Source organism: Symsagittifera roscoffensis, chromosome 6 (assembly GCF_963678635.1).
Source record: "Symsagittifera roscoffensis chromosome 6, txSymRosc1.1, whole genome shotgun sequence".
Taxonomy (NCBI): domain Eukaryota; kingdom Metazoa; phylum Xenacoelomorpha; order Acoela; family Convolutidae; genus Symsagittifera; species Symsagittifera roscoffensis.
The window spans coordinates 43,507,146-43,532,965 of NC_087067.1; the positions used below are offsets into that span (position 1 = coordinate 43,507,146).

Sequence of the window (25,820 nt, forward strand, 5' to 3'; positions counted from 1 at the left end):
TGCTTATTTTTGACCTGGAGGTCGTAAAGTTATAGTTATAGATGTGCCTGGAGTTCTATATGATTCGTCTAATTGGTCTTAGTTTGAATTAGAGAAAGTGACGGATTGGATGAATCCTATTGGTCTATTTTGAACTAGAATTATTGCGTACTTTTCAGCATGTTATTTTGAAAAATGTAAATGAAAAATGTTTCGGAGGTTTCAAGATTGTGAAGTATAATGTTAAAATTACTTTTGAAATTCCACTTTCTTTAAAATTTTAGATTGGGGGATGAATATTTTATAGTTTTTACGTGGTTGATTTCGGAGTCTTGTTGTTTTTCGATTTTCTGATTTGTCGATTTGTTCTTGGGGTATTATTTGTTCGGTCATTTTTCTATTTTTTCTTTGTTTTGGGGATTCTTTATGGTTTTGTGTATTGTTTTTGGTGGCGGTTGGTTTTGTGTTTTGATTTTCGGTGGGGTTATCATTTTGTTCTGTGTTTTTCAGATGTGGTTCATTTTGAATGATTTTTAATCCTGTGAAAGAATATAATTGAGTTAATTCGCGGAGTGCGTATTCTTTTGGGTAATAAGGTAATAGGTTGTTTCGATGTTGAACGATTTCTTTTTTGTTTGAGTCGGTAATTTTATATGTGACATCAGTGGGTTTTGCAATTATTTGGTATGGTCCTTTTCGAAGGGGTTGTAATTTTTTAGAAATTCCTTTTTGTGTATTAAAATTAGGTATTAAAACAAATGTTCCAATTTTTAATTCGGAGGCTGGTGTAAAACGTGAATTGATTTGTTCATTAATGTTTTGTCTTTGTAATAACTTTTTTGTTATTTTTTGATAAATTTCATTGTGTTTTTTATCTCTATTTAGAATCCATTCGGTGTGTGTACCGGAGGCTAGTTTAAGAATTTGTGGGTGATGAAAATGATCTTCATCGTGTGTATGTAAAGGTAGGTTATAACAAATTGAGTCTTTATTTGGTTGACAATAACCTTGTGCGTTTTTATGAGAATTTGCTGTAAACATTATTGGTTTGCGTGGCTTTTGGTTAAAAACCATTTCGTATGGTGACATTCCTAAAGTTGTCGTAATTTGTGAATTATACGCTAAGGGAAATAATTTTACATCTGCTGACCATTCGGTATATTTTGTATCATTTCCGTTGATGATACATCTAAGATATTCTTGTAATGAACGGTTCATACCTTCGACTAAGCCGTTTGTCCAAGGTGCATGAGATGTACGTGGTTTGTGTTTAATGTTATATAAATGACATAGTGTGATAATTTCATTATTTATGAATTCTGTACCGTTGTCTGTAACTAAAATTTCTGGTAGTCCGAATTTTGCTATCCAGTGTTCATAGAGTGTTGTGTAAGCGTAATAAGCGTTACAATGTGGTACTGGGTTAAGTGCTACATAATGTGTAAATGCGTCAACAATTACCATAATGTAGGAGTTTCCTTCGGATGAGGGTGAAATTGGTCCTTTAGTATCAAATGAGATACGATGATTAAAGTACAAACTTTGTCCTTTAAAATCTTGTTTTTGTGCTATTTGTTTTTGATTTGGGTAAGGTTTATTTAGTTGACATACTATACAGTCATTGCATAGTACTTTTATCCAAATTGGTGCATTTGGGAAATAAAAGTTTTGTATAAAATTTGAATATGTTTTCTCTGATCCAGAGTGTCCTTTAATATTTTGTGTATGTGAAATATTAAAAGCTATAAGAATCATACTTAAAGGGAGACATGGAACTGTAGATTCATTCAGGTTATACTCTAAAAGGTCTGTATTTTCGTTAATTGTTGTGTTGTTAAATTTGCGAAAGTATCGGAGGAGTGTTTTGTTTCCTAGAATGGTTGAATCTGCCTTGACAGGTTTAGTTTTATATTTGTGCCATGATTTTAGTTGTCTAATTATCGGGTCAAGATTTTGATATTGTTTCAGTGTTGAAATTGTAATTGTTTCTGTTGGAGGGAGAAAAATGTTTTCAATTTCGAATTTAGATAAGGGTATTGTATCAAGTGGGTCGTGAAGGTCAAAAACTTGATTTATTGTGTATTTTGAATCATTTTTTTGTGGTCCTGATAAATTTATTTTATCAGTTAAATCTTCTTTTTCAATTAGTGGAAAATGGTCTTTCTTAGGCAGGTGTTGTTTTGTTCGTTTTTGTTGGGTGTTATTTTTTATCCATTGAGAATATGGGATTGGTTTGAAAGTTGATGTTCCAAGTAGATCAACTTCATAATGATTATTTTGACAATCTAAATAAAGTGGGAAATGTTGTAAATTATTTATTTGTGATTGTTCAATATCAGTTTTTACTGCATATTTGCATTCCAATCGGGGTGATGTTTCATTTTCTGCAAGGTAGAATTTTATGTTTTTGGGTATTTCAACTGTTGTTTTTCGTGTAAGTAATTCAGGTGGTGTATTTCGACTTAAGGTGTCTGGTAATGCAAGATTTTTTCCTGCAGTCCAAACTATATGTAAGTTTGGAAATTTCATTAGAATTAGTTGAAATCTGTAAACTCGGTGGTTTGGGTTAGATTTTTGTGTAAAGAGAAAGATGATTGGTTTATGGTCTGTGAATAGAACTGTTGGATGTTTTGATCCAAGTATCAGAAATTCATATTCTGTCAGTGTATATATTATGGCTGTACATTCTCTCATTAGAGTTGAGAGTCGTAGCTCTGCTTGAGTGAATAATCGAGAATTTGCTGATATGAGGTTCATTTTATTTGTACCATTATGTGATTGTAATAGTGCTGCACCGATGCCAAAGTTCGAAGCATCGCACATTGCATAAAATGGTTGATTTGAATCTGGAATTGTGTTTGAAATTTGTTCAGTTAAAAGTTTCTTTATTTCTTCAAATCGTGTTTGATGTTCTGTGTTCCATTCAAAATTATTTTGTTGTCTAAGGATGTTATAAAGTGGTCGTAGATATAATTGCATTTTATAAACATATTTACTTAAAAAGTTTAACATTCCAAGAAATTCTTGGATTTTCTTTTTATTTGTTGGTGGTTGAAGTTTTTGAATAGCGTCAATGCGTGATTTCAATGGAGTGATTGTTTTTCTTTCTATATTATGTCCTAAGAATTTAACTCTTGTCAAAAAGAAGTGTGATTTATCGGGGGCGGCCTTCAGATTTTCGTTCTGAAGTATTTGGTGATATTTTTCTAAAACATTGAACATCTCGTCTTTTGTTTGTGATTGCATAAAAACATCGTCTAAATAGGTGATTGCGTTTTTCTTGAGTATTAGTGGTCTAAAAATTTTGCTCATAAAAGCTGAAAATGCTGCTGGTCCTATGGATATTCCATAGAATAAGCGGTTGAATTCATATTGTTGGTTTTCGATAACAAATTGTGTTAAACGTCGTGATTGTTCATCTAGTGGCATTTGATTGTATGCACTATTCATATCGGCGGTTGTAAAGTATTTGCCGTTTATTTTTGTTAAAATAACTTGTATTGGTTCAATGGGCCAATTACATTTTGATTCATCTATAAGTGAATTGAGGTATCTAGCATCGAGAACGATTTTCAATGATTCTCCTTTAGCTAGAATGATAACAGGGTTGATAAATGTGTTGCCTTTTGGTTGTTCTTCTTTGTTTACTGGTGATATAATGTTGTATTGTTCTAAAATGTCGAGTAATCTGTTCACTTTATCATGTAAGTGAATTGGTACTTTAATTGCTTTCTGTTTTTTGAAAACTGCGTCTGGTTTCAACGGGAGATGTAAAGATGAACTGATTTTTCCAACATCGAATTTTGATGTTGCATAGACTGATGAATATTTAATTAGCTGTTTGGCTAATTTTTCGAATTCGTCTTGTGTTATTTGTGAATGTTGGAAATTAAACATTGTTAAAAATTTTTGTTGGTCCTCTGTGTAGTTACTTATGTTGAATGTAGGTTTGAAATATGGAGTTTTTGTGAAATAATCCGTATTTCTGTTTTCGTTACTTATTATATTATTTATAGATAATTCTTCATTAAGAATTGTAGATTGGCAAATATCTAGTAATTGGAGTATATTATTTACGCGATAGGCTTTTTCGTGTATTGGTGATATTGTAGCGTTGGTTTCGCAATATCCTAAAAGTCCTAAAGGTAATGTTACTTGGTAAGGTGTGTTGTTATAGACATGTAAGGAAATGATATCTGAATTCGAATTTTTCAAATATTTTATGGATGATATTGTGATTTTGAAAAATTTGTGAATAGGTTTGAATTCAAATTCTGACATATAAAATTTTTGTTTGTTTTGTTCTTTATCATATTGGTGAACTTGTTTGATTGAAAAATTATAGATATTTCCTGATAGTGGTTTTAGGTGTTTTCTTTGTTGGTTAAATATCGGGTAGAATTTTGAAAAGAATGGTGGTTGTTTATTTAATCTTTGAAAAAATGTTAAGGATGTTTCTTTTGTTTTTGTATATTTATCTTTGATTAATATTTTACTATTTAGTATGTTAATTGTTGGTATATACTTCGAAATAAATGGTATTCCAATGATATTATATTTAATGTCAGTGATATGGAATATTTGTTTAAATGGCTTATTTAAAATTTTGCTTTGTTCCATTGTTCTGGTGGGGAGGAGAAATAATTGGATTTTTCCGTAGTTTATCAATGTTGATCCTTGTGCTGTTGCTAACTTACTGGAGGTTTCAAGAGGTGTTAGCTTTGGGTGTAAAGTTTTTATTTCATTCCATGTGGGGATGTTTATTATGTTTGATTCTGCTCCTGAATCAATTAAAAAATCTATTTCAAGGTCTGGTGGTTGAAATTCTTTATTTCTTGGGCTTTCTAAGAGAAATGGTATTGTCCAAATTTTTTCTTTGGGTTGTTCTTTTTGTATAAATGTGGTTTGTATTCAAGCATTTTGTTTTGGTATTTTTATTGGTTTGATTTGTAGTGTTAATCTCATTTGTTTCTTGTGTCGTTGGTGTGGAATTTATGGGTGTAGTGTAATAATTTTGAAGAAATTCTGATTGATTTTCATATATGTGTGATGAAAAAGGTTGTTCATATATGACAGATTCATAGTCATTTTCGACTTTTATCATATTGATAGAAAGAGTGTTTTCAGTATCACTTTCTGAATCTGATGATGTACAGTTTATTTGATTGAGTTGTAACGTATCAGTTACTGTGTCATCAATACCTGGAGGGTCTGATGTTGTTTCTGGGTTAGATTGTACTTGATTGATTTGTCTTTGATGTTTAGGTGTACTACTTCTGTGGCGATTATTAGAATTATTATAGTTATTATTATTCCGATGTGGTGATTGGTTTTAATTTCTATAACGATTATTATAACTTGAGTGTCGATTTTGTGAATTATTTCGCGATCTGTTTTGGTAATTATTGTTTGGTCTGTTATAGTTCGATCTATTATATGAGTTATTCCTTGATTGATTGTTCGGGTAATTCTGGTTTCGGTTGTTTGAATAACTTCTATTTCGATTATAGGAGTAGTTTCTATTCCTATTGTATGATGAATTTCGTGATTGGTTGTTTGGATAGTAGTTATTTCTTGATTGGGAATTAGATCTAGAAACAAATCGTTGTGTATTTGAATTTGATCTGGAGTAGTTATTTCGACTATTTGGTCTATTGTAGTGATTTTGTGATGAATTATTCGTGTTTCTTCGTTCTGGTGATCTTCCTCTATAACTTGAGTTATATGGCGATTGATTTCTTGTATAATTTGTATTGTTCGGGAGTGGTTTTCCTGAACTGTTGTTGCTGTAGACTGTTTTGTTCGGTAGATTTTGATCTTTTTTCATGTATTGATAGAATGATTTATTTGGTTCTTTATATTTTTGAGGTTTATTTTGATTGTCTAGCTGTTTTTGTCTACATTCGGAAATACTATGTCCGTATCGTCGGCAATAATTACACCATTTTTTGAAAGATGGTTTGCCTTTAAAGTTCGGGTTCTTTTCGTAAATATTGAGTATTTCAGTGATTTTTTCAACGAGGTCTGTCTCTGATTCCTGTATATTATTAATATTAGTGGGAGTCGTTTCAATTCTATTAACGTATTGTAATTTCAGATTTTCCTTTTCTTCTAGTTTCATCGTGATTTCTGCTTGTTCTAATTTGTCTACTAGTTTTCGAAAATCTAAATCGGGTTCTCGAATTGAAGAAGGATGGGATGCTCTCTTTTTTATTGCTATTTTCCTTAATTGTGGTGTTAAGGTCATCATTAAGATTTCTGTCATCTTTGTGTTTTTATAGTCATGTGTATTTAATGAATATGCTTTTCGAACTAGTGTTTCGATTCGTACTGCTATTTGCTTGATGGTTTCGTTTGGTAATCTGCGAATTTCATTACATAAAACTCTTTGTTGTTGTTTGTTTCTTTCGGAGTCAAACATTTTTGAAAATTCTTGTGTAAACCTTTTCCAGTTTGATTTTATTTCTAGAGGTAGTACTGAAAACCATTTTTGGGCTGCGCCATCTAAGGTTGTTTGTATTAACGCTGTGCGTCGATGTATCCAGTTTTGATGTAGTCGCGTATTAATTGGTTCAGGTCCAATATTTAAAATCAGGTTTGCTGTTACTGCATTTAAATAATCTTCTACAGAGTATTCAGGGTCTGTTCCTGTGAAAACCATTAAAGGTTTGTTTGATGTTATTGATGATCCACCCATAAGGTATGGATTCATTGTCATTTGTAATGATTCTGCTGCGTTTGGCATTTGAGAAAAATTTGAAAGTTGGTTTCTTGTTATTTCATGTTGTTGGAGATAATATGGGAGTGGTATTTCATTTTGCATTTGTGATGCTTGATACGAGTGTGCAGTCATTGGATTTTGTTGTTGAATTGGTTGAAAGGATTGTGTATTAATTAGATTTTGTTGTTGAATTGGTTGTTGATGTTGTGCATCTATTGGTTGTGGAGAAAAATTTCTATGATTTGTACGTGTTTTCTGTATTCCTTGTCTACGATATTCTTGAGTATTTGGTGCAAATATATCTGGTTGTAAGAAATCATCATCTGAGGATAAATAATCCATTTGATAAGATATCTGTTTTTTATTTTTATTTTGTTGAAAAAATGGGTAATTTTCACTGTGATCCTGTGGAGGATTTGTTTGGAAATTTATTGAATTAGGTTGGGTCATTGGGTTATCCCAATTTCGAGATCTTGTATATTGGTTAAAATTTCTTTGTGGTTGGTTATATGTTTGTGATGGATGTGTATAATTATAATTATGGTCTGTAAAGTTGTTTCTAGTGAATGTTTTGCGTGTTTTTGATGGTATTGTCATGGGTCTGTATGTTTGGTAATCCATATGTGAATATTTAGGGGCAACCGAAGGTTTAACGGTTGATTGTAAGGTTACCTGTGTTTGTGAAGGATTTGTATTTCTTGGTGTTGTTAAATTTGGGCGTATTGGTGAAATACTTTGTTGTGTAGTTGTTGTGTGTACAATTTCTTCATTTATGAAGTGTGATGGTGTCTGGATATCTTGTTGAGTAAGATTCCTAGTTCCATTGAGGTTTTCATTGTGTATAACTGTAGAGTTTAAACTATTATTTTGTGTATCGGGCAAAAATGTATTATAGTTTAATGGTGTTGCATCAATGGTTAATGGTATTACTTTTACATAATCTCTTATGTAAGATATCGTACTTATTGCTTGACTTGAGATTGATTGTGGGAAGCTTATAAATGCGGGATGAGACCATTCGGGGTCCCAAACATAATCTGATTGTTCTGTGATAGCGGTATCATCGTTCGAGTTTTGGGGTCTAAAATTTTTTCTTGCTTGTGCAATTAAATCAATATTGTGTGTGAAATAATCTATTATGAACCATGCCAAAATTTTTTGTAGATCGTGTTTTGTATGTTGTGAAACGTCGTTTTTCGTGAAATTTTCTTTAATGATGTTTAAATAACTAGAGAGTAGTGTGATTTCATGTCGTACTCTTAAATGTTTAGATGTTTCTGTCGGTGAGACATTTGTTATTGGGATTTCGTTTTCTAATATCGAAATATAACTATATATTATTGCGAAAACTTCATTGGTGAATATGGAGTTTGCTCTTTGTGAGTTATGATATTGGATGCTTTTTATATATTCTGAAAAAACTTTTGAAAATTCTAAATCAAGATCGTCTGTTTGAATTGTATATTTTCTATTATTATGGTTTGGTGAGGTGAATTCTATGGAGTAGATTCCATACTGTTGTGTTATGTTGCATATATCTTTTAAGTAGTGGTCTATGATTTGTCTTTTGATTTTTACATCTGGGAACTCTGTTTTACATGGACTAATTCCGGGTTCAAATAAATTTAATAATAAATTTTTGCAAAATATATGCTGTCCTCTATCAGTGGTTGCATCTACGATAAAAGGAAAGATTTCATCATCATCTGGACTTTCTTCACCTGGGGTGTGCGTTGAGCTCATTTTTTCGTTCGATGACTGTTAATATGTAATTATCAATGTGTCTAATTGGTTGATTCCAATTGTATAAATGTACTGGTTTGTGTTTATACTGCTTTTTTATTCTTCTTTTTCCTCTTTTTGAAGAATTTGAAGTTGTTTCTGAGTCAGAAAAATATAATTGATCGTGAAGTGGGCAATTTTTATCTATTGATTCTTTTAGTTTGTAAAGTTCGTCTAAACTGTTGGTTTCTGATTCTGAAAATGCGTTTCGGTTTTTTGAAAATCTTTTTCGTGTTATTTGTCTTTGTTTCGTTATTATTTTTCTTTTTAGTGTTTGTCGTTTTGTTCGAATGTATCCAACTGTTTGTGTATGAGGTGTGATTACAAGGTCGTATTTTTTGTTATCTATTTCACAATTGTGTAAAACGATTGTTTGTTTATTTCCTAGGTTTTTAAATGACATAAGGTTTAGGATGACGGATGCAAAAGGTTGTTAAATGATTTCTATTTTCTTAAACTGTTAGTTCTTACGATTTTTTGGTTAGCTTAACCTGGGTCTGTTTGTTCAGGGTTGGAGAGAAAAGTATATCGATTCCGAAGAATGATTTTTTACTTTCTCGTGGCTAGTATAAGTTAAGGTGTTAACTTACTTAATCTTACTTAGGGGTAGTGATTGTGTTCAAGGGTTGGAGAATAGTAAATCGATCCACAAGGTTCAGGTATAATTAGAACGCGAGTAGTTCGTTAGATACTATTTTAAACTTACTAAGTCTAAGATTTATCCTGGGTCTGGTAAGAGGGGGGGTCAAGTGAAGGATGAATAACCGAAGTTCTTCACTATTTATCCTAATTTGAATGATTAGTTTTGTTTAAAAATTTCTATTAGTCTTAGGTCTTTAGAAAGGGTTGGGTAGTGAATCGACGTTTGAGGTCGTTAGACACTAATTAAGTGGGTGGGGGAGAACAAAGTTGTTCTGTTTGATCCAAGGATAAGCCTTGATGATCAAATTTGAAATTTAATTAAGTAGAAAATGATTTAAGATCCAAGGATAAGCCTTGATGATCTGGTTTTAAAATTAAGTGAATTTAAGTTTTAATAAAATTTTAAATGTGTGTAAAGGAAAGATTTAGTGTTTTGATGATATTAGTGGGTTTATGATTGCTGTTATGTTTTAGATGATGGAGCTGGAACAACAGGATGATTTATGATTACTAACCATTTATTGTCATGCTACTAATTTTTATTTTTTATTTTTCAATAAATATTTTTCAAACATATTTTGTATATTACTGCAGAGTTTTAGGAAAACGATCTTAGATCTTTTTATCAATCGTTATTGTATATTAATAATTTTGTTTAGCGCCTGAAATGATTTTGAAGATTAACTTCAAGGTTTTATGTTTGCAAATGAAAATCTAAATTCATTGCCAGTAGTATTCTAAATATAAAAGTTTGTTCTGGTTTTTGCCTAACTATCATATAGCTATATGGCAAGTTTCTACTTTGCCGTATGTCGTCTCTGGTTCGAGGTCTTCTTCCAATTCCGGGTAGTTCTGTTATGGTTCGGAATATTGGCTCTGATCTATTGAGTCGTAGAGACATTTCGATTAAATTATTGTCGTATAACATTTTGTAAATGTTTTTGTCTAATTTCTAATCTATTTTGGTTAATTCTAAGCTATTAAGGTCTTGTTCGAGACTTATGGTCGCACCAGATGAGTTAGGACCGAGTTGGTTAACTCATAGAGTAATTTCGGATAGGGTACACCGTCTGCTCGTCACGCTATCTTATTTTCGGCCGGATAGATTCGTGCAACTTCTTAGTCTAATACCGATCCTAATCTTACTCTTATACTATCTAGTCTCAGGTTGTTTAACTAGTCTCTGCTAGGCTCAATAGATCTAGGGTATACTGGTTTATTGCGGTTGCTGAAGTGCTCGGGAGAGTCCAACTAATTTCTAAGTTAAATTCAAATCTCTCTGGTGCTGAAATTACAAGTAACTTCAGCACTTACAAATAAGTGGGTTGTTAGTTAGATGGATCATGATTGGTTAATATTAAATACTTTACATTGGTAAAATATCTAAATTATCCAATCATAAAATGTAGTTTAGATCAGGTTCCATTTCTTGTTAATTTTTTAAAGCAGCCAGGCGCATTTAGAAAATTATATGGTCAATCAACCAAAGTGGAAGTTTGAAAATAGTACACAAGAGGAACCGCCCCTCCCCTCCCTTAAACCGCTTTTGGATGTATGCATGTGTTGCTTAAATTTTGCTTCCTTCATATATATGGCTATCTATTCGCGCGTCTCCAGGAAAATTTAAATCTATATTTTTAGCAAAATATATGCTTATATATTTTAGCAAAAATTAATGATTATCTTGACAATGTATGTTGGCGTTTTGTCAAGAATTTTGCAACATCAATGTTTCATCTTGCAAGCCGTAGGCTATCAGCTAGGGGTCTTTATTTGCATACATGGTGAAGAAATGTATTCTAATTTTAATTTCAGAAAAGAGCTGGCCAAGCATTGGTTGGTAGGTGAGGGAAATTCTGATGAGTTGACTCGATGATTAAATAATAGCAAATACCATGGATTTTTTTTTCTTTTTTTTACGCTTGCAATTAGGAAGCGTTATCAAATCGGAATATAGACCTTTTTGGGTTGACAACTAGTTTTGAAAAATCACTGAATTATTTGTGCAGCATTCAAATTTGCAGCAAACATGCTAAATTTTTTGATAAATTAAATTTAATTACTGGCTGCGAAAACTAGTACTCGACCTATTGTTTTTCTGCTGATGTTTTGTCGGCCTAGTTGCCACCTTTTTGTACATTTTTAAGGTGTAAACTAATTTTATTGAAACACTTAGTGTTCCTCACATAATTTCATTTTTGTTTTCTTTTGGCTTAAAAACTTTATTCGACCTAAATAGCCTCGGCGTATTTTTATCGGCTTATGGGCTCAAACATGAAACGTATGAAACAGAAGTTAGATTTTCATAATTTTGCGTGTTTTCGAAAAAAGAGCGCCGAAAAATTTAGAGTTTCAGAAGTTATAGCTCAGAACTTTAAATATATAACTTCTTTTTTTCATGTTTCTGCGCAATTGGTGCGCAAAGTGTTTTCGGATTACTTGCTGCTCGGTTAATTTTTGTAAATACTTTTTTGCCGGTGGTTGTGTCGGACGTGCTCTCCTCCTCAAATTGCACATCATTCGAGACAAAAACTTGGAAACTTTTGCAGATGTAATTATTTTGATTTTTCTTTTAATTTTCCCTATGTTTGGTATTGCAAGTGGCGAGAAATTCCGCTTCGCCTCTGTGTGTAATTATGTAACCACATAAAGTTATGCAATCTTACAATATTACAATTCAATACTGTTAGCGCTGAGACGGCAAAAGACTGACAGAGCTGCTGGTTTCAACAGTCATGTCATTTTCTTGCAATGTTTTTCAGGCATCTGATTTTACAAGTTTGCATCTTTTTTTTTTTTACTTTTTCAGGAGATTTGCCAAGTAAAATGCGCAATTTATTAAGTAAAAATGCGTGATTTTTTTGAGTGTTTAATTGTAAAGATGTGACCTCGGGTGATGGTCCCGGTGACATCTGCAGTTGTGCAAATGAAGATGAGAGAGAAGAACTGTCCCCACCGCCAATGCCAATGCCTCCTCTGATTGGATCATTCAAGTGGCCAATGAGATTGCTGTGATTGTGATTGTGAGATGACGTCACAGAGAGGTGCCTGGCTAGCGGGAGAGGAGGAGGCCGAGGTTTCTGGTAGTTTCTCCGGTTCAGTGTACTTCTGAAATGGAAAATGTAAAAACTTCGAAGAAAAAATGTATATTTCTGCAAACATTATTGTTGCTTTTTTTGATAAGTTAAAAGACATATTGCCTTATTCGAACCCGTATTACTCAAAATTAAAGGCTGTACAAAGTTTACCAAGCATATTTCATTCTAAATATGTTGGCGTCCTTTTACCCTGAAACGCTCAGTATCTCTAATAATTTTCCTTTTTTTAAAAAATAGATATAAAATCAATAATAACAAAAATTACAAGAAAAAACAACTCACATGACGTAGTCGTGATGTGTAGGCGTAGGCGGCAAAAGAGGCATCACCGAAAGAGGATTGTTCCCCCCATTTCCCATTGAGCAGAAACTGGATATAGAGTGGGAGGAGAGGTGGGGGTTGTTGTAGTGAGAAGAGGACCCCCCAGCTGGATTGGGGTGGTGCAGGGATACGTAGCTGTCGTTCCGGTTGACATACATCATATCCAGACACTTTTTCGGCACCCACCCTTCTTGTGCTGGCAACTCGTCTAGACGGAAATTGAGAAACTAACGAAATAAGGAAGCTTGAGAAACCAGCTTAATTATTAAGAGAAACCAGCAAAATTGAGAAGCCAACGGAATTAAGAAACTTACTTATTAAGAGAAATCAACGAAATTGAGAAACCAACGAAATTGAGAAACTTAATTGTTAAAAACTAACTTAATTTTCAAAATCGGCATCTAAATGTAAATCTTTGGAAAAAGCTCAGAATTTCTTAGATGAATTCTGAAAAGAAAACAGAATATTGTTACATTTTTTGTTTTATCTGTTTTTTTCTTGCTGAACGCTATCAGCTTGCTCAATATACTCATACTCGCCAATTATTATAGATTTAAAATGAAAAATTATAGATTTTATAGATTTTTTTGAGAGCCATGTCATTTGCCATTTTTTAATGAGCCGATTTTAATCATATACACGAAAAATACATGCCTTTGAACAAAGTTTTCGACGAAGTTTTCGATTTTTTTTGAAAATTCGCCCCCTCCTTGAGAAAATCTTAGACCCGCCCCTGGTTACACATATTAAACTAGGTGCGACTCCTCGGCCGATTCAACTATTTGGTTCCAGCAGTCACCATCTGGGCATTCTTGACCTTTTATTGCTGGCAGTTACTGACCGGAGCTGGGTTTGTAGACGAGGTAGTTTTCGTTCTTGCTGCAGTCCAGTACTATGACCCCATCCCCCGCACTCACACTGATCTCGTCCTCACTCCTAGCTGTGTAGCCCCTCACGATCATCATCTTAGCCGGCAACTTCAGTCTACAAATAACAACAAAAGAGAGGTCAAATTATTAAATCACACTTGAATTTAAATGAACTATCCCATAACAAATGAATGGACTTGAACAAAAATTATTTATCCCATAACGCATGAATAGAGCTATAGTGATTGTTTCTACTCTGAGGAAACGGAACCGAACCTGTTGGTTTCGACGTTAACCGACACTCGTGAGCAGTTGAATTCGGAAGCGAGCGAGTCGGCCGACTTCAAACGATTCCTGTTCGTGTCAGCCAGTGCCAGGTAGTTCTGACTGCCTCCTAGTCTGCTGGAACCGGCCGAATATCCAGGAGCGGCCGAGAGTAGTGAAGCGTAGCCTCCGTTCGTATTTCCACCGAGGGAACTCTGAGAAACTGTGGTACTTCTTTGTCGGTCTAAAACATTCGTAAAAAAATTTTATGCATACGTTCGGGCAAAAACATTAAAAAAACATTGTCCGAAGATTTCAAATGGGCTCTCAAACATTAATTCCTAGTAGATCAAGTAGGAAGAAATAAGATAAAAATTGAATAACTACAAAACGCCACTTTTAGAGTACAGCTTAAGAGAACGGGGTCCCCAGCAATCATATGATCGCGGGTTCAAATCACCGGTGCGCTTCAATCTGCAAGGCGAGCTCTGTTATGATAGCCATATCTTAACAGATCCATGATTAAGTGAGGTAGCTCTAGATCAACCCTGAAATGATTACTGCCCCGGGTTAGGCATCTGGATGACTGGAAAAAAGAGAAGAAAAAAGTTTTGGGCAATAATTTTAAATCAATTTATTTCCTTTCTCGTTATTTCAAAACTCCAACTTTTTATTAAAAATACTACGTGAATTCACCTGGGCCTCAAAGTTTTCAATTTCTACCTCAAAAGTCGGCTTGTCTTCTACTCTGAATAAAATCACTAAATCAAAATTCGTTCAAAATCAATAAAGAAATGTTTCAATGTGTCTAGAAACAATAAATCTAAAGCTCCACTATGTCAAGAAGAAAAGGAAAATTAAATTTGGCCTCATTTCAGGAGAAAATTTATCATATTTGAGCGCTTCAGACAACCTCGGCTCTCAAACAAACAAGCTATTTTCACCGACCTGATTTGCGGCGAGACTATTTGTGTTGAAAGAAAACTACACGGCGTGTAGGAACTAGACTGAACTAATAAATATAATTTTTCGTTAGGTTAAATTTGGTTTAGCTTTCTGTCAATCATTGACAAGACAATATTTTTCGCAATAATGTTTTCGTAGATAATCGTCAAAAACAAGGATTGGCTGTTGAGTTTTCAAACATTCAGAACTTGGATTTGACTGCGAAAAATTCAAATTTTTTTGAAAAATTTTCTGACTGTATTATAATCACCGAGCAGAAGCAAAAAAAGTTTGAAACGGATTTTTAAACTTAAAACATTATCGAAACTCTCACGAGTTTTTCCTTTTTATTCTTACCTGTCTATCAGGCACTTTTTCTTTTACTGGGAAAACTTTTTCGAAGCTCCAGCTTGGAATACTAATTAAGTAGGGGCGGAATATCGGGGGCTGAATTGGGCGGGGGACGACGCAAAAGTCCAGCTTTGGTAATTTCACCTTTGGTATTATTTTATGACAGCCAGACGACGAACTAAAACTTTTCTAAAAGCTCCTTTGGCTCCAACAAATAATATTTTTGAAGGGTCGACATCTAAAAAAAAGTGGACAAGGTTTTCGAAGTAATGTTTTTCAAAATCGACCAAAAGTTTAGATAATCTAGTTCAGAATCCGTCCAGCTCGTCTAAAAAGGGTGTTCTACAAATAAACACAATGCACCTAATTTTCTAGTATATTTGAACGTTTATTTCAATTGAAACTTGTCGTGTAATATTTTCTGGTTGTTTTGCACTTCGTTTGCTGTTATTATTCTCTGGAAAATGAAAATTTTGAGTTTAAATAATAAACGGATCTGCAATTCATGCCAAAAGAACTAAAAAATGAAAACGTTTTCAACTTTTCAAATTTTTGAAATTTACGTTTTTGTCTTTTGGCTTACTGTTTTTCTTACCTGTCATGTAATTTTAGTTGCCGTGCCTCCAAGAAATTCAAAATAAAATGTTGCAACGAAAATTTTTAAACTACCACTGTGAACAGTGTTATATAATACTGCGGACATAATAGTGATAACATAATCTCAAAAAGATTTGTTATTCAACTAATGTATAAGAGTTCATTTGCTAATGTATAAAAAGTACATGAACCTCATTGCTCTGGATTTTTTCTCCAGGTAAATCAATCGAAATGAAAAAAGGCTGAAAAATTTTAAAAAGTTGTTTTGCTTACTGAGATTGAATTTCCTCGGAACTGTTTTTTAATGATACACAAAAGAATTACAATGAAGTTTCTTCTAGCCTAACAACTGATGAAATTAATGGAATGTAGCGCTGAAAAAATTTTGCGGAACAATTTTTTAAAATATACAACTTTCGTCCCTTTCTCCTTAGTTGGATTGTTTCTGGAGAAAAATGGAAGTAGAAAAAGTAATGAAAATGTCATGTCCCTTCTTTCGTATAGAAATCAGAACGTACTTTCACTATAACTTGGGTTCATTATCGGCTCGAATTGATCATCGAAAATAAATTATAATTTTCATCGACAAAGTTTAAAAGTTTGTGAATTCCTTTTGTCTGGCTCCCAAGAATTTATGTAGATTAAGACAGGGGTGGATTTAATTTTTTTTGAGGGGATATTTTCAAAAAAAAATTCAAAAATATCAATGAGCTTTTGTTTGGGTTAACCAAAATGATGAGTTCTCCAAAAACACGATGAAGATATTATTTCGACAAATTTATCCTTTAAAAACTGGTCAAAATGGTCGTCTTTGGGCAGTTTTCAGACGTTTTGGCAAACAATCACGTTTTCCGGCGCCCGCTGCTCCTCAAATTTAGTTTATATTGGTGCCAAAGGCGCATTTATAAACAACTTAGGGTCAGTTGGTCTTAAAATAGTACCCTTGGGTGATAAAGAGGTCGAATTGCGAAAGAGCGTTGGATGATGGGTCAAGTTTTGCGCATATGAGAAAAAGACTCTTCATTGTATCTAGGAGATATTTTTAGCATCCGCAACAATTTTTCCAAAAAAAAACGATAATTAAAAGCAACTGAATTTAAACAGTTCAGAAACAACCTCTAATTTTTATTCTAGCAGAAGCTCGTAGGCAATATAAACTTGACTGAGGGTTGTCTGAGAATTTTTCTATGAAACATTACGAGGCCAAACTGTGCACTGGATAAGCGCAAAATTTTGTGTCTGCATGTTCCTGGATTCCAAAGTCAAGTTTTTAAACATGTTGAAATTTTATCGGGGCAAAATCAACAATGGCAGACCAAATTTGCACACTTAAATGGGCAGAAACATTTCAACTCAATGATATATGGCGATAAAAGTAAGGGTGAATATTACAAAACAAAGTCTATAAAGTGAAAAGACAAAAGAAAAACAAATGGAGCGTCCTTGTTGCGGAATCCGATTATATTCCCCAAAAAGCACAATTTGGCCTCGTAATGTATACATCATCTCCGACATTTTAATTAACTGTTTTTTGCATAAACTGACAAGATACCATCTGAAAAATTTTAGTGTACTGAGCTCGAATTAAATTTTTTTACCTGGAACTACTTTTTGTAAAATTAGGAGAATGGTTCAAACATTGTCAATATGGAATTATTGCGACATTTTCACTAGTTTTTTAACTACGCCTAGTGAATGCGGCTAATTGAGTGTTTCCAAATTGATTAAATGCAGTTTATTTTATTCAAGTTACTTGCTACTAGATGAAAAAAAAATCACATTATATTGAAAATTGCGAGGAAGATAGAAAAACTAGAAAAAACTAGAAAACTTCTAAATTGTTTTCGAAAGTTTGATGAATAAGCGTAGAAAACTATCGATGATACTGAAAAGAAAGTTTAAATAATCACGTATTTGCGAGCAGATACGAGCGGCTATAACTACATGAAATTCCAAAAAAATGCAACACAATTTTTTAAGTAAGGGTTGATATATCTAAAAAAGGGTTAATATATCTACTAAACATTTCTAACAAGTTCTGGCTCAAAAAATCTGGAACTAATTATCAAATAACGAAACTCCTTCTCCTAATATGGATTGTTTCCCAACGTACCATAGCTGCTTAACTTCGTTTATCAAATCAAATCTAAAGGGCTTTAACAAACAAGAACATAGCCAAATACAAAAATTCCTTACTAGTTGGGAACAAAAACAACAATCATAAGAAAGAAAAAACTCTATTTCAGAATAAGTTAACAACATCTGAGAAGATGAGCTTAAAAATGTTGAAATTGAAATTGTTGAAATTGTTGAATTTTTCAATTTGCCTCAAACTGCACTAGTGCTTATTTTACTAACTTGTAATAGGTGGCTTTGATTTCATTTTCTGCTTAACAGTCGTCAGTGTTGCATAATGGTGACTGGGATCATATGGATTACTCCGAATGTCAACTCCGAAAGCCAAGTTGGAGGATGCCAGGGCGGCAGTCGAGACGCCGGCTGCATAGTTCTGGGAGTAAAGTCCCTGCATAGGAATACCAGGATCCGTGGATCCATTTTGCATGTAGTTCCTCTGATGTTCAATAGCTGCAGTCTTCCGAGAACTCCGCAACGTCGTCAGGGATCCAAGTATTCCTCCGAAGTTCTTCCTCGAGGGTTTCGGTGTTGAGGCACTGCCGTCAATATCTCGTTGCTCGGCACAATAACAACTTGGCAAACTACCGACGTTGCATTCTTTGCTATGTTTTGAGCGGGATTTACTTCGTTTTGATAGTGTCATTCTGGTTAAGATTACTATTTTATTACACTCCTTTTAGATGCTAGTTTAACATGTAAAAATGGGCAAAATCAACAATGGCAGACCAAACTTGCACACTTAAATGGGCAGAAACATTTCAACTCAATGATATATGGCGATAAAAGTAAGGGTGAATATTACAAAACAAAGTCTATAAACTACATGAAGATATCTATTATACGATAAATCTTGCCAATTACACGAGCCAAGTTCGGCAAGTGACTTTGAAGGTAAATTTGATCAGAGCCCGAAAAGATGCCACAATCCGTTAACAGTAAACTTTCCCGAGGCTTGGAAAGTCGTAGAATTGTAACTTTGTTTAGAAAAGAAATAAAACTAATTCTTACGAAAATGCAAGCGTACCTCCAATATCGAAGCAGCTTCGGGCATTAAGTAAACATGTAAACAAACAACAAGAGCTGAGTTTATCCAGAAGCTTTTTTCGTTTTGAAAAAGCCCACAATTTGCCCAACCTCAGACAATTTTGACGCAAAATTGGTTTCCAACTTGAAGACTCGCGACGCTAAACGAACTGACATTTGGGTACCGTGGTTATAAATGAAAAGTTTATATAAATTAAAACTTATTTCGCTTTTCTAAAATCACTATAGTGTAATTGACTTTCTCAAAACTTAGTTTACAATTAAAGACGCGCATTTTCCGCCGGAAAAGTTGAGATCGTTGTCCGTGTCAAGCTGTTTTGAAACTCACAGGGCGTTCTTACAATGACAGAGCATTGGTAATAAGAAGCCAACGAGATAGCAAAAACAAAGACAGATTTATTTAGCCTCGGGCTGAGGATATTAACGTTGCCTTACACATAGATTAAACAATTCACTCGTTTGTAGAAATTTCTCTGGCCGGTTAATCGAGTTCAAAAATTTCAATTTGTCGAGCAATGATCCCGCGTGATCAAAAAGCTGAACATGTTGTTTTGAAGGCCGATTTCTTTTTCGTGCGGGATTATGTTTTGCGCGGGACCAACAACTGGTTGATTTTCAAATATTGATAGGGCAAACGTTTTTCAAATATTGATATTGATTCATCTGCTAGTTAACAAAAAAACACATCTGAGTTAGAACGAAGGTGTCGACTGCCCTTAAATAGTTTTGATGTAGTTTTTGACAAAAACTGGGGAAAAAAATCCAGTGCAAAACAGACAAAGTACTGTGTCTGTTAAATCAACTTTTAAACCAACTAGCATGCCTCAGAATAAATTGTTAAAATGTTCGAAGCTTGATCAATTCAGCGCATACTTAGCGTGATGCAAGACAACTGCAAATTCTGCGCACACGTAATTATCCCAAATTGACCATTTCAAACTTCTTTCATTTCTCAAAAACGGTCGTGAGTGAAATAATTTTTCAAGTTTTGAGCTCGAAATTTTTTCTTTAAGGTTCCAGTCGAGATCGAACGGACTTGAAAATGATACCTGCTTAGTCACCATCTAATCTTCAATTTATTCATTTGACTTTGCTCTCTTTATTCAACTTAAAACTCATGTTCATTCAGGATAAACTTCCTATTCAGAGTATTTATTCGAAACCAAGCAATAAAGTGATTCAAGCAACTAATTATTCAATTCTAAAACAATTTAATTATTGTTCAAACAACCAAGTTTTCATTCTAAACCCTCAGCAAATCTCACCATCTAATCTTCAATTTATTCATTTGACTTTGCTCTCAGTTGAAGCAAGAAGTATCTAATGTAGTTGAGTAGGTAGCAGTGAATCTTCGACCAACGATGCTTTAAAACTTGTTTTCAAAATTTTCAGAAATATATTTTGCCCTACTGTAGGGCAAAATGAAAGGGCAAAATGTATGTCTGAAAATTTTGAAAACAAGTTTTAAAGCATCGTTGGTCGAAGATTCACTGCTACCTGCTAAACTACATTAGATACTTCTTGCTTCAACTGAGAGCAAAGTCAAATGAATAAACTGAAGATTAGATGGTGAGATTTGCCGGGGGTTTAGAATGAAAACTTGGTTGTTTGACAATAATTAAATTGTTTTAGAATTGAATAATTAGTTGCTTGAATCACTTTATTGCTTGGTTTCGATTAAATACTCTGAATAGAAAGTTTATCCTGATTGAACATGAGTTTTAAGTTGAATAAAGTTTATCTAGCAAACAGTATAGATATCGGAAGAGAATGAACACGCTCTGCGTGGTATTAAGTATAGTTTAGCACAATGACCTCGGTTAGTGTAATTAACATCAATCTGCAGTGAGACTGCAAAAGAACAAGTAAATAACGAGGTACCGAAGGTCGCCTCACGACATTCCCCGCGGGAGAAAATTTTGAGAGACAACCCAAAATTAGAGAGATAATAAAAACTGCACCAAAACGAGCAAATGATTGATAGCCCCCCTATCCCACTCAAATGCTGAACAGTTAACCAGAAAAAATCATGATAACATGAAAGAATTTGAATGAGTTTAGAAGAGTTTTAGAAGAGTTTTAAGCTTGACACAAAGTCAATCCTTTCCAGTAGTATCTTTTGCATGATGGAGAGGGGGAAAAGTCGTCGTTGAAGGTCCAGGTGGAAAACGATTCCGAATAAGGGGTTTTCGTGGTGAAGACGAGGATACTATCATCGTTTCGGAGGGCAAAGTTGGGTCCTCCTCAAGTGACTTGACAGAATGCCGCAACGGAGCGCCAAAAAACTGAGTGAGCTTCTTGCTACGATGTGACGTCCGGACTGACTCGGCGTCGTCAACCACTGGTTGAGCAGGTAGAGAAAGCGACGGGTAGGAGGAGGGCAGTTCTGATGACTCCGAGTGAGAGGGAAGAACCAGACCCTGTGGCGACATCATGTCCGGTGAATAGATAGTAATTCCAGATAGAGTAGGATTAACACCAGGAAAATCAGCAAGTTGAGCGGTCGAAGAAGAGGCAGCACAATGTGAAGTCCGCGGTTGAGGCGAAGTTAACGAACTGTCAAGGTGTGCGGTAGATTCGGTTGGTAACGAGCATGTAGCTGTCGTTGAAGTGTGGGGCTGCGATGTAGAGTTAGACTGAGGAGCAAATCTGACCGGAGGTGAGTCACACTGAAGCCTCTGACGTTTTACGATAGGAGAAGAATCATTAACCACTTGAAGACCACCGTTGGATCCAACTGAGCTTTCGCTGTAAGAGTTAACTGTGAGGTCCACCATCGGAGAAGAGAGGGTTGGGTTGTTTGGCCGCTGATCTAGTAGCACCGGCTGAGACCGTGTAGCGGGCCTTTTAGCAGCATCCCGAGAGGCAGAAGTAGCATTCCAAGCTTGAAGTCGATCACCTAGAGTGTTGGGAGCAACTGAAACGGTAGACCGATAATTAGGTTTGAGGCAGATGTGATTTTTCCGGTAAACTTTCCCAGTGTCGGTAACATAAGTATGATCCGTAACACGAACAATCTTAAATTTAGTCAGTTTATAAAGAGGTTTCCCTGATTGACGATCGATAATTTCCCTAAAGACCTTAACTCGACTAGGATCAGACATCAGAAGGTTTTCTAATTTACTTGTTGTCGAGAGACGACGAGGTTACACAGCTGGTGCACAGCTGGTTACACAGTGGAGCTAAATTGTGCCCCGGAGGTGTAACTATCGCCGGGAAGCGTACAGTGTTGTGATTGAGTCCTGACTTAAGGGAATGAGGGAGGTCCGAATGCCGGGTTGCTAACTCCTTGAGGACCTTTTTCCCCCCATCCGGTGGAAGTTTGCGTTTGAATTGCAATCAATTATTCGCCGCCCGAGCGAGTTCCGCCAACGGCTTGTAGGGTTCACTATCTGCCACATTTCCGTCCAGCGAGAACAAAGGTTTGAAGCGGGAAGGAACTGTTGGACTAGTGCTGCCGCGAGGAACAACTTTTGCCCTGTCCCTGCTGTAATCTTGACTGACATTCTAGTCTGGCGTAAGGAGGTTGCGCTCCAGTCCTTGGGCTGAAGTATCAGATTTAACAACATTATTACGCGCCTCAGACCATTCAGTATTAGATTTACGACCAAAATGCAATTCAAAAGGTGATTTCTTAAGCACCGAATGATTACTCTTGCGAATGTCCTCAAGTATTTGTTGGATCGAGAGGACATAATCAATACCTCTGCTAGAGCAAAACTCTTGCACCAAGTTGTTTTTAAAACCTGAGCCGTGATCCGTTCTGATAGAGTGAGGTAGACCATGGATACGAATGTAAGAATCAAGGAATTTAGTAACCTTCTTAGCCCCAGTAGTTTTAGAAATAAGAACTGAAGGAAACTTAGAGAACCGATCGATTGCTACCAGAAGAAAGATCTTAGCCCCTTTATTATCAAGTATAGGATCAGCAAAATCTAGTTATAATTCCTGATTTGGTTCAGACAAAACAAGCAAAGGTTGCGCAGTGTTCAAAATTGACGCGGGTTTAAGATTCTTACCAAACAAGGTGCATTCGCGGCATTTGTGGCACGTATCAATGATCTGACGGTTCATGAATGGCCACCAGAGGTATTCAGAGGCCGCTATCATGGCCTCTTGTCCCGGGTGAGATCGGTGAAGACGAGTGAGCACTGCTTGTCGAAGAGGTTCTGGTATGGCCAACTTATTGTCGATAACTACAGTTATTAACCACAGCTGCTTTAGGCCAGAATTGGGCCATATACGAACCAAGCTTGTTGAATGATATGATGTCCTTATTTATGATAGCTCGTTTCATAGGGCCAAGAAAACGATCCTTCTCCGTCAACTCCGCCAGAAGGTCTGCATCGAAGAGGCCAGGCAGTCCCACGATTTCCTTCTTTGACGAGGAAAGAAGAGGTTTGCCCCCATTGACAACGAGTACTCCAATCTTTGCAGCTGTATTGATTTTTCCTGGCTTAGTTAGGCGGCACCGTCGCATCGCCTCCAGTAGCTGGGTGTGACCATCTTTTCGAACTGTAGTCCTGGTGGCAGCATAACGGGTTTTAGCAGCCCGTTCACGGGTTCCGTTTCCTTGGCGTATTTCATCCAACTGAGAGATACGGTTCAGTTGACGAGATCGTATTAGTGGCCTTGGACTGGGTCGGCAAAAATTCGGAGAACTTATCGGAAAAGACTCCACAAATGTCAGTAAATCAGCCTGCTCGGCAGTTGAGTTAAGTATTGTCTGATGGTCAGGTTGAGTGATAGTAGCGTTCTAGTCGATAGTATTGAGTCCGGTAGTAGTTTGTTTAGCGCCAGGCGGTTGTGTCATGATGAAGAAATTTTGATTTAAGAATAAAGAAGATGAGATTAGATGACTGTTTTGTAGAGATTCAGGTCGGATACAGTGAATTTTTGAGACACCAACTGGTCTGCGATAATCAATTTGATACCAGTTTCTCATTGGTTGAATTCGTGGCAAAAAACGCAAACAATCCATTTGCATACTACGATATGATTGGTTGAAACATTGAGTAACACTATCATCGCCTCTTTTTGCAAAAAACGCAAACAATCCATTTGCATACTACGATATGATTGGTTGAAACATTGAGTAACACTATCATCGCCCCCAACCGGCGAGTGACGTAAATAACTAGTACCATTATACCGTGACACAAGTTGAACACCCTCTTGCGGCGGCAAACCGTTTTGATCCCACACCAGAGAGACATTATAAGAGTTAATAAAAGAGAGGGCCTTATGGAAAGCCTCAATAGATTTACCTACGAAAAGTTCATCATATTTAGAGGGCTCAGGAGCTGGAAACGTAGGATAACGTGATAAATAATCGACTATCCCCAGCGTGACCCCTGGGACGTGAATAACCTCAAAATCAAAAGGTAACAAGCAATCTGCCCAACGAGCAAGAGGAGACTGATACGATTTATTATTATAATTTTCATTCAATGCTGATATGATAGCTTTATGATCGGTCAACACTTGAAAACTTGTACCTAACAGATAAGTACGGAAATGTTCACAGGCCCAAACGATTGCCAATAACTCCAATTCAATTATACTATATTTAACCTCCGCATTGTTAAGGAAACGCAAGGCAAAAGCAGTTGGGGCCCAAACTCCAGGTGGTTCAACTTCTTGTTCGAGGCAAGCTCCTAAACCATTTTGACTAGCATCGCATTTGACCATCGAACCTTTTGATGAATCAAAGTGATAAAGACTCGGGATTTTCGCAATCATAATGATTATGTCGTTAAAGGCCGTATTCTTTTCCTCTCCCCACAAGAACGACTGTTTTTTACAGGCTTTTAAGGATGCCCGGAAATGAACAGTATGGGTATACAAATCAGGAATAAACCTTTGCAAATGGTTTAACGTGCCCATAAAAGAACGAAGTTGCTTTAATGTTCTCGGTGGTTTGAGTGCTTGTATGGGGCTTCGATCTTTGAAAATTTAGGAGAATAGCCGTCCTCACTAATGTCATATCCAAGCCAACTAGTTGGTTAACAGAGAATTCCCACTTACTCAGTTTGAGAGCCCATTCTTCCTCATCAAGTCTATGCATGGCCTTTTCGACCAGTTCGTTATGGTCTTGGACATCTCATTTAGTGACTATCAGAATGTCGTCAAGGTAACAAATAACACCTTCTAGTCCTTGTAAGGTACAATCCATTGTCTTCTGGAATTCGGTAGGCATATCAGTCAGCCCATAAAATCCGGTCTTGAATCGGTACGTTCCCGTCGCCTCGCCACACAATTGAATTTACAGTGACTGCTAGTGAGCGATGACAATGGCAATTGACTAAACGCATACTTCGAATCCAAGGACGTGAACCAAACCTTTCCAGGAACGTTTCTAGTTTTGATTTGTGCCGCGGAATCAATGAGTTCATGAATGTTCGGCATCTGGTACTTGTTTTTCCAGATCTGAGCATTCATCGGCTTAGCATTAGGGGCCAGTTTAATAGAGCCATCTTTCTTTGCAGTTAGCACAATCGGTGCTATGAAGAAATCAGTCGTACACTTGTCCAACTTTTCAATATGTCCTTGCTCCACCAGAAGTTTTAATTCGTTCGCGACCCTATCCTGAATATGAATCGGAACTTTACGTCCTTTAATTTGACGTGGCACCAATGGGAACTTGAAGTTAGTATATACTTTATGATGTTTAGATCGGCCCAAACGACTGAACACATGGGCATATTTCTTTGCAAAGAAGGAACTCCAGTATTCTGATATCGGATCCGACGAATTATACTCCAGCGACTGAACTGATTCAGCTTTCAACTGTGTAGGAACAACACCCAGTTGCTCCTGCAAGTCCAAACCAAGGAGATTACGAGCTCTGCTCTCCGAAATGAGGAACTGAGCGTTATCCACCCTCCAGCCACTAGAAGAAATTGGGATTTGGATCGACCCAAGTAGACCAATGGGCTGCTTATTATAGTCCACATACAAGGTATCAACAGGGTAACGTCCGATATCGCGAAACTCAATTGACGGATTTCGTTAAAGAAGTAAATCACAGGTGCGTTTCTTCAGAAACGATACTGCGCTTCCTGTGTCTAC

At 35.7% G+C, this 25,820-nt stretch overlaps 1 protein-coding gene across 2 annotated transcripts in view; it reads right to left on the bottom strand.

Moving 5' to 3' along the window:
- LOC134847979 (triple functional domain protein-like) overlaps positions 1 to 18,734 on the bottom strand; it is a 41,628-nt gene extending 22,894 nt beyond the window's left edge. For both annotated transcript variants that reach the window (XM_063865294.1, XM_063865293.1), the window contains exons 1-5: positions 17,928 to 18,734; positions 13,689 to 13,920; positions 13,385 to 13,527; positions 12,505 to 12,751; positions 12,013 to 12,232 (exon numbers count right to left, since the gene is read on the bottom strand). In XM_063865294.1, the coding sequence (XP_063721364.1) occupies positions 12,013 to 12,232; positions 12,505 to 12,751; positions 13,385 to 13,527; positions 13,689 to 13,920; positions 17,928 to 18,348 (1,263 nt within the window). In that variant the 5' untranslated portion in view covers positions 18,349 to 18,734. The remainder of the gene's footprint in view (positions 1 to 12,012; positions 12,233 to 12,504; positions 12,752 to 13,384; positions 13,528 to 13,688; positions 13,921 to 17,927) is intronic.
- Positions 18,735 to 25,820: the final 7,086 nt, after the last annotated feature.